At 37.1% G+C, this 9869-nt stretch overlaps 1 protein-coding gene across 2 annotated transcripts in view; it reads left to right on the forward strand.

Moving 5' to 3' along the window:
• DPP10 (dipeptidyl peptidase like 10) overlaps window positions 1-9400 on the forward strand; it is a 487552-nt gene extending 478152 nt beyond the window's left edge. For both annotated transcript variants that reach the window (XM_032189693.1, XM_032189692.1), the window contains exons 22-26: window positions 2333-2432; window positions 3062-3120; window positions 3213-3285; window positions 4709-4782; window positions 5966-9400. In XM_032189693.1, the coding sequence (XP_032045584.1) occupies window positions 2333-2432; window positions 3062-3120; window positions 3213-3285; window positions 4709-4782; window positions 5966-6103 (444 nt within the window). In that variant the 3' untranslated portion in view covers window positions 6104-9400. The remainder of the gene's footprint in view (window positions 1-2332; window positions 2433-3061; window positions 3121-3212; window positions 3286-4708; window positions 4783-5965) is intronic.
• The last annotated feature ends 469 nt before the right edge of the window (window positions 9401-9869 follow it).

Raw genomic sequence — 9869 nt, forward strand, 5'->3', positions numbered from 1 at the left:
AAAATTCTGGGCTCATGCACACAGTTGTGGAACTCTTTGAGAAGTTTTAGAACTACACAGAAGTAAAATTCTTGTCACAATCAGTAGTGTTAGCCATTCACAAGAGTAACAAGGCTGTCCAGAGGGCACAGTGTGAAAAATACCTACTTCTGACTGCCAGGCAATCTACCAATATCATCTTGCTTATCCCTGTGAGGGGGATACAAGCCCAAGTGATGTATGATCCAAGGGCTTTTCAGTACTGTTACACAGCAAATTGTGTTTCCATGTAGTTTGCCTTTTTGCCGTGAAAGTAGGAAAAGAGCTTGAAAATAAGTTGAAATTTCACAGCCAAACAGCTTCCTGAAAATAGTCAATTAAGCTGTAACCACAGAAATCCAGCCCATGAGTGAGGCACCATATGTCCTTGCATGAGGACATAGGAACTGCTTTCTGTATCATCATTGTGAAGTGATTCTGAAAATTTGATCTCACAGTGTAATGCTTTTGTCCTGGAAAGCCTGTCTGGAAGCGAGGGCACAAGCACAGAGGAAAGAAACTCCTAGGAGAACTAAACCAAGCTCTTAATGAATACATGGCATAAATAATAAATAACATGGCAATAGTTATCCTAGGATTAAAACTGTGCTGTGGAGCTATTGGAAAAGACACAAACAGAATATTAAACAACAGCAAAAATAGAGAACCCAGAGGCAGAAGAAAGTTGCTGTTCTCTTAAACTCTGTGAATTATGAAAGTTGTTGCTGCCCACTCAAAAATTCTTTCTTGACTTAAGTCTACTCCTGTACATGGAGTACTGGGCTACTGGGTTACTCTTGGTCTCCTTGGCTGGAATTTCTGTAGGAATAGGGATAACTCAGTTCCTCATACTCTTGTGAAAATCAAGTTCTTATTCTACGTTTCCTTTAAAGTGTCCATTCACGTTTACTACACGTTGATTGCAAAGAACACTCCCATTGGCTTATTTTTCTTAACAAAAGTAAAAGGATTTTCAGATATTCCAGTTCTTCCAGAGAAATCAGTTATTGATTAAATGTTTAGATGTGAAGACAAGAGCAGGCTGGGTTCAAAAAATATCCGCAAGAAACCTGTGTGAGCATTTGACATGCTATATTCTCTTTTGGGGTTGTCTGGTGTTTTACACTATTTTTTTCCTGTCATGGGATGATTTCTTCTTTCTGAAAAACAACAATGAAAAGAAATGCAAAATTCATTCTTCCAGCAGTGATGAAGGGAAAACAAAGGTGGCAAATGGAGAAATTTGAACAGCCCATATTATATCATAATATATGAGAAAATCATTGATCCTAGACTCCACAACTCAGAATTTCATTTGCTGTGGGTCTAGAATGACTGTGGGTAACAGATGTGGATTGCCGAAGAAAGAAGCTGTCAAAGAAATCTGTGGACTAAAATTAAAGCTTTCATATGAAGAGAAGCTTTCATGACTCTCTTTTGTCTCACAACTCTTCCCAAGGAGGTATGTTGTAGACATTGCAAGGGAGATGGTGAAGGGATGTGCATAAGGACAGAAAAATGTGGTAAGGCGAGGAGAGAGCTCCCCCTGCTCTGCCCCATGTCTCCCAGCTTCTTCATTCTGCCCATGCTCCGTGCTTTGTAACAAAGCAGCTGACTGGGTGCTCTTGTGGCCAGAAATCACATCACAGAGATTAACATAATATTGAGCAATGTGGCTACATATAGATTTTATTTCTGGAAAGCACTTCAGGACTTGTACCCCTCTGTGGGATGTTTGACAATGCTGCAGCAGAAACCTCATTAATAGCAATAGGATTTAATCTGTGAAGGTCCAAGTGCCAGGAGTAGTACATGCTGAAGTCAGTTCATCATTTTCCCCCATTCCCATACTCTGTCCTGTCAGCAAAATGCTCAGTGTTTCCCAGTAATTTGCAAATGTCTACATTAAATATATTAAAATACTTTTTAATAGTGAATACTATTAAAAATTTTTTAAGAAATTTTTAAAAGTGAATACTTTTTTTTTTTTTTTTTGGTAGGTTGGTTGTTGTTGTCGTCCTCTCTATGATTTTCATATCTTTTGCTAACTATAGGCTAGTCTGCCATGATGGAACTGTAGAAATTAAACTGAAATATACTCAGTGTTATTAAATTGCTTAGTTTAAAGGTCATGACCAGGCCAAATAAGATCTCTATTCACTCTTAACTGTATGTTTGTATTTCCATTAAAAGCAATTCTTGCAGATATAAATACATACTGTAGAACGATACCATCAAATTAGAGCAATGCCCTTTAACTTTATTATTGCTAAAAAGAAATAAACAGAAATCTCAATATTATTTCCTTCATTAGGGATATGGTGGCTACATTACATCGATGATTCTAAAATCCAGTGAACGGCTCTTCAAATGTGGAGCTGTGGTGGCACCAATTACAGACATGAAGTTGTATGGTGAGTATTCCCTGCCACTCTCCTGTTTGCTAGTCTCTTCAGAATCTCTTTTATCATCTTAAAATAATTTAATCATCTTAAATAATTGCAGGTAATGTAGCAATATCAGCTAGGTCTAAATTCACGTCCTCATTCTCAACTTTAAATGAATGGCAGCTAACACTGGGACAGTTTACCAAGACTTGCAACAGGTCCATTATTGGTTACACTACAGATTTTTGTCAAAATAATTGTATTTCCCATTTCCACCAAAATTCAGTCAGGCACCCCATTTCCTTAGAACCCAATGCCTTAATCAAAAAATTTAATAAGAATGGAACTTTTAAAGTTAACGGTAAAATTAATCAGCATATCAATCACATTGTTATTCAATCACAGGACATTTGGTTCTATATGTGAAGTATTGGGCTTATGCTAGATTGCAGACTGTCGTGCATGGGAGATAAAACCAGATTACTGTAATGCTCTGTTAGCCCCTTTTTTAATGTATTCTGTTTTTTAAATGAATGCCTTGTTTTCTACTTAATGCCTTAATTAACTCCTCCTGACCATAAGTCAGAACTGAAGCTTTTTAAAACAGACATCACAAGTTTGTTTGTTTTTATTTATTTATTTATTAACTTATACAGCATCAGCATTTTCAGAAAGATACCTTGGTATTCCATCAAAAGAGGAAAATACCTATCAGGTGAGTCAGCATAAACAAGTAAATTAAAATATTAGTTTTGCTTCCAAAATTTGGTTCACTCACCTACACCTTTGCATGTGTTTGTTTACTAGGCATCCAGCGTATTACACAATCTTCATGGTTTAAAAGAAGCAAATTTACTAATAGTTCATGGGACAGCTGATAGTAAGTATTACAGGTGCAATTACATTTGGGGTCAGAGGTTTTAACAGACATCCAAAGAAATATTAGGCGCACACCTAGCAAGGCCATTTTAGTTGTGTTATGCCTCTGACAGGAGTTTTGGTATTCTGTTTTAATTGTCATTTCTAACTCTAATCTGATGACACTTTTCTTTGCTGAATATTTGTACCTTTTACGTGCTGTATGTTCTAATTTGTTTAAATCTTGTGGATGACCGTCTAGCTACTGAAAAGTATTATATGAATTATTAATTGAAAACCATACATTTTTAATGGTATTTTAAATTCATAGAGATTCTGCAACTGAGCAAAGAATTATCAGTACATTTGGAGAAGTACAGTACTAAATGGGAAGTTAAACTTTTTAGCTAATTAATTACAAGGTAGTGCCAAAGCATCTGAAGCTGAAGCCATAGGGAACCTTTTAATAGCACCATTAGTTTTAACGGTAGCTAAGACAGATTAAAAAAAAAAAAAAAAAAAAAAAACCAACAGGGTAAGTTCTAGCACTTTTAATGTAATTAGAAGATGTGTCAATCAAGAGAGACTTTGTAATTATGGATTTAAATTTACCTGCAGTATATTTTTCTGAGTTTTCCTAATGGATGTAAGACTAAAGAATCAGCTTTGTGCTGATGAGGGCTGGGCGGTACAAGCCCCATCCGGTGTTTCTTCCTGGAGCTGGGGAGGAGGACAGAGGCAATGTACTGGGTGACCAAGCAGGCGTGAGGGTCTCGGGCTTTGCTGATTGTAAATGGCAGCAGCAATTTCTACCCCTCTGAACTCAGCGCTAGAGGGAATTGGGATTCTGATAGCTGTCTAGGCAATGCAGTGTGTTTGAGACTATGACTCTGATTGCCTGCTGCCCTTGTTTAATATCACATCCAGTGACACTGCCTAGCCCACTTGCAGCCTTAGCTCTGCAGGGGTAGGGCATGGTAATAAAGTTGCCTGTTTTTACCACACAAAGATTAAGTTACTGATATGTTGCAGAAAGTCCATTACCTGAAGAAGTATGGGCTGTAATAACCCTGTGCAAGCAGTAGAAAATCCGATGTGCTTTCCCTTAACGCAATTATAAACTGTCATGATGTTCAAACAGAATGGTTTTACACACCTCTAACCTATCACGGTGTGTGTAAATCAAGGATAGAGAGAGGAGTCCTTGTGGAGTACCTGGAAGGCACAGCTTCCACGGGACTTTCAGCTACCTCTCCAGAACCTTATCTGTTATGTACTGCGTTGCTTCTGCTGGTTGGGCTTTGCATGTCTGACCACAGAGGTAGTCAGCTTAGATCTGATTATTACAGACACTGGAAATGTTTTCAGTCAGAGTTGTTTAACAGGTAAACATTTCATATTAGCTCTGCTTTTTCTAATAATGTTCAAATGTGATTGTATTGCAGCTAAAGTCCACTTCCAGCATTCAGCAGAACTAATTAAACATCTAATAAAAGCTGGAGTTAATTACACTATGCAGGTATGTGCAGCTATGGCATCCCCTATAAACATGGCTCAACATTTAACCTCACATTGCTGTTTCTTCACTTGAAAAGGACACTGCCTACCACAGCCCACTGGTGTTTCCACAATTTGCAGCTAGAATGCTGTTTCCTTACTGCTAGTATGGACATTAAGAACCAGATGTTCTTTGTGTTCTTCTGGGCTCTTTCTCCTCCCTTTTCTCCATCTGTTTACCCTACAACACCTTTACAGTCCATATGCACCCTTTGTAATATTCAAATGCTACTACTTTACTCCCTTTTTACCAAAAAACCTCACAGGTCACATGAAAGTAATTTCCTCTCATTTTCAACCCTTGTGTCTATTAAATGGCAGCTAAATTACTGGAGTGCTGCTCCCCTTTCCGTGGCTGTATGGAGGGTGAGGGCACTGGGAGGGACAGGCTGGGGCTAGCAGGACAGGGCATGCAGACTTGCATGGGGCAGAATCGTAGGGTCCCAGGACAGCTGAGGTTGGAAGCCACCGCTGGAGGTCACCTTGTCCAACCCCCTGCTCAGGCAGGGCCATGGTTACATCGCCTGGTGATTACCAGAGTTTAAGGTGAATGTGTGGTGAATCTTTTTGCCTCAGTCCACAAAAGATCTTGTCCTAACCTCCATGGCCTGGATTTCTTCAGCCTGCAAAATCCTGTTCAGCTTTCCTTGGGAGAAATTTCCAGTGGCATCTGACTTGAGATAAAACTGCTTATATCCACCTAGGAAGGAGATATGGTAGGCTTTAGGTAAAATAAAAAGACAGTTAAAAATATGAATTAAAAGGTTTTTACTGAACACTTAGAATCTGGGATATTAAGAGAAAAGCAGGAGGTAATTAATCCTCATTGAAGTTGATGGGATTCAAGTACCTAGACACCACTGTAAGTGCCAGCTAAGTAAACTGTTGTAAGCACAGTGACTGAGCATATAAAATTTTTCACTTCTGCAGAGCCCGCTGCAGTGGTTGTTTTATCTAAGTTCCAAATTTCAAGAGAGAACAGATTTTGCTTTGAGTTTTATTAGCTTTCCTTGATACTATAAAACTAATGTTATCATCCTGTTGTCATCTAAAACATTTTGAAGATCAGAGAAGGAAAATTAGAGCCCTAAATATTTGAAAAGCCTTTGAAAAACTATTTACTCTTTTCCTTTTTCCTCTGCTAGATCTACCCGGATGAAGGTCATAACATTGCTTCTGAGAAAAGCAAATATCACCTTTACAGCACAATCCTTGGGTTTTTTAGTGCTTGTTTAAAGGAGGAGACACCAATTTTACCACAGGAACCTGAAGAAGATGAATAAGGAATCCTATTTGTGTAGTACTGAAGGGGACTTACTTTGCGGCTCAATAAAACCTTAAATAAAAGTGACTGTGAGATTGCAGATTCTGCAGAAGCTCAAGGGCAGCTAAAGGATATCACAGTGGAACAGCACATTTATAGACAATGAGCTAATAAACTGGAATTCGACTACAAAGTCCAGACATATTACCAAGGGACAAAACCTTTGCCTTTGTGGAAGGTCAACAGTTGGTTACAGTTTCCTGTAAGAACTTAGTTTTGCATAAGTGTAGGGTTAGTGCATGTTTGTTATGTTAAGCCTCACTGTTGGTTCTGTAAGTGGTTGCTCGTTTTTTAATTTAAATGCACATCTTTATTCATCTTTGCATAATGCACAACCTATCATAAGTATTATGGCCACTAATATTTTAAAAGGTGAGCTGCAATCTAACACTTTACTGTAATGTTACAATAAGTGCAATTCTTCCGCTGTCTATTACACATAAGAAACCACAGAGATAATAAAGGGCACGATATTTTCTCTAGTTTCTGCTCAAAGGGGATATATGGTCTAGTGCATCATATAACATTGATATTGAAAATGATTTTTTTTTCCCCAATTTCAGCATTTACTATTATTACCGTACCTACTAGTAACCAATAAGGGACTTTTTGGTAGTGTACTCTTGGTCTTTATGTATATACCCAAGACTCCCTAAGCAGAAAGTCTTTCTGAGCTTGAAGATTTTTTTTCCGACATAATTAACAGTTGTATTTAAAACCATATCTGCAATTGAAATCTTTCCCCAGTCCAAAATGTATCTATTGTTTCCTTAAAATATGTTTGAGTTGTGTTTTGGTATTGTTTATAGTAGTTAATAGTTTGCTGGTTACACTCTAATTTTAGAATATGCTACTTTCTCACATGTAAATTAGATACATAAATATTAAATTATAGTTTCAGATAAAGAAAATTTATTAACAATGTATAATGCCATTGAGTAATACTTTACTCTTCAAATGAAGAATTATTTTGTATAGTGCATGTTCCTTTTCTTCCATCTGGTCTCCAATTTAATTCTAAAGTTCCTCAGGGTGGCCACGTAGTTGAAACTATCCATTAGTTTTTATTCCAGGGCTGCTTATTAAGTCTGTTGCAACAGGATTTAGATTCAACAGCATCTCAAAGAGATGGTATGTTTTTCATTCAAGGCAAAGGAAGATCCTGACAAGTGAAATTTTATTATTTACTCAGAGGGTGAGCCCCTCATACATACATTTATTTGCCAAGGTGAATTACAGCAACAGAAATTGAAACTATGAAATAAACAAGGCAGCCAGTTTGGGTTTGCAGAATATTAACGCTGATCACTAAAATCAAGTGCAAAAATCAACTTAATTTGAGGTATCTTCCTGAAGGTATGTGAAAACTCCTGACAGATGCTGTGCAGCTTACATGAGAATAGCTGTAATTTCTTCTTTCTGGGTATACTCCAAGTACTTTCCTACCCAATTAAGAGTTCATTTATTGTAAGATTAAAAGCAAGTATTTTTGGAAGGTAATTTACAGTATTTAGGATGCAAAGTTCTACATATTTTATGAAGAACGGAAATTGTTTTTACCACAATGAAAAATCACCTAAAGCTTTTAATTTGTTATTTTCTTCCAGAATATTTTCTTTAACTCTTAGCATTTATTATGATGCAAATAATTTGACTGAAAGATATGGCTTTATAGAACCCTGAAAAGTCTCTTTCTTTTAATGTTTAGTATTTATCTTGTTTTATTAGCATTTTAAACTATCTTTCATTTAGTTTAATATAATTTTAATGTGCAAGGAAATCTTGTCCCAGTGTCACCACAAAATACGACCTCGCTCTGTGGTATTTATAGCACATATTTTGAGTACTATGATAAGATCATTAAAAAAAAGTTTCAGGCAAGTGTGCAAAAACCATATTGGGTGTACACATGTTGAGTGTACAGCCAGGCTACGTGAGGAGGTTAATTCTTATCAACCTGCACTGGCTGTTTCACTGTGAGACAGCCAGTGTGTTCAGATTTACCACATTTCCCATATATCTCCTTTAGTTATCTGCAAAAGCAAACAAGCAAGGCTTGTGTCTCAGCAATAGGGTTATGCATGCACTCAGGAAATATTTTATCTTGGATCCATGCCTTTGGCAGTATATCCCTTATCTCTGAACCCACAGCCTATCTCCTTTTTCCCTACACTGCTCTGTTTCAGGCCTCCATTCCTCACTCTTTCTACACCAGCATCTCACCTCCCATTTTGATCAATTTACCTGAATATGAAGGTGGTATGAGGACATGACTTCTGTAGAAATGTTTTTGCCAGGACTGGTATGTTTAAAAAGTATGTATTATCTGAAATGTGGGTTATCTATGTGGAAATGTGGTCTGCTTTTAATATAGTTAATATTTCTCATGCTGTCCTACAAATACAATTATTTTTATATAAATGCGTATAAAAAGGCAAGCATCAGACCTAGATTAATTGGTTGTTATGAAATTTTTAAGTATGAGTTAAATTTAGGTATTGCAAAAAGTATTTGCAGAATCAGCCTCTGATTCTCTCTAGACTAAAGGATTTCGTACAAGGTGAGGTCCAGAGCTATCTTTACTCTTGCTAACCAGTTCAAATGTTTCTTCCACTTCCAGCACAACTAAATATGGTTATCTGTCAGACTCTACATACACAGCAAATAGCAGTCACTCATTAATTAGTCTAAGTGACCTATAGTATTGATCAGGAATTAGTACACATTGCACAGAAATGGCATGAAATTCATAGATTTTTCTGTAGCTTACCTATTGTTAAGCACTGTGATGCTATTTTATGTCTGAAAAACTACTGTCTGGGTCAGCTGTCCTTACAATGTGACACTTACTACACTAGACCTACTAATCTATGGAAACCTAGGGAATCAGCATATCCATTTACTGCTTACTAGAGCTTATCTCTACCTTCTTGATTTGCTCTATCCTTTTTCTGCTATAAGGACTTGCAAAATCTGTGAAAGCTGTAGGTCATATTGAAACTTCAATTATATTACAGGATCAGGAGAAAGTGTATGTCAATTGGAATATATTTTCCAGATTGTTGAGTACATAAAAAGGCTGATTATTTTTGAATTCAATGTTTTAATCTTTTTGCAGCAAATACAGAAATATTAATGACTTAATTTGATCAACATTTACTATGATTTTCTGTAACCAACTGCTTGTTGTTCCTATGTTTGTCATATGTAGATCTACCCATGTCTGAAAATGAAGGTGATTACCTCTGTTCTCTCAGCTCTGGCACTTATTTTGAGTGTGTAGTCAGTTAGATTAATTTAGTTGACAAAAGGTGCCTTTAAGACAGAAGAGCTTGTATTTGATCTGAAGCCAGAGATTCTCCATGGAAAATTGGGAGCATTGAGCGTTCACTCCTTTAATAAAATGCAGAGGATGCCAGGTATGACCTGGTATCCGTCCTTTCAGGTCTGTTAGATGTTACTGAAGAAACCGAAGCAAAGGGAAGACTGGCCCAAAGAGACTGAACGCAAGTTTCTTTTGCACAGCCTAAAAACACTTACATAGGCAAGGTGCGGTGATCCTAGCATTTTATATTTCCTTCAAGTAAGTCCTGCTGTTAAGTCAGTTGCCTCTGGGGAAGGACAAACCTCACCGGTACATCTTCTGGAAAACATCTTTCAGTACCATTAAGATCATTCCTCTCTTCCCTTTGAACGATTTCAGGAGTGCTTCTGAGAATTGGGAG

Source organism: Aythya fuligula, chromosome 6, assembly GCF_009819795.1.
Source record: "Aythya fuligula isolate bAytFul2 chromosome 6, bAytFul2.pri, whole genome shotgun sequence".
In the NCBI taxonomy this organism is placed as follows: Eukaryota; Metazoa; Chordata; class Aves; order Anseriformes; family Anatidae; genus Aythya; species Aythya fuligula.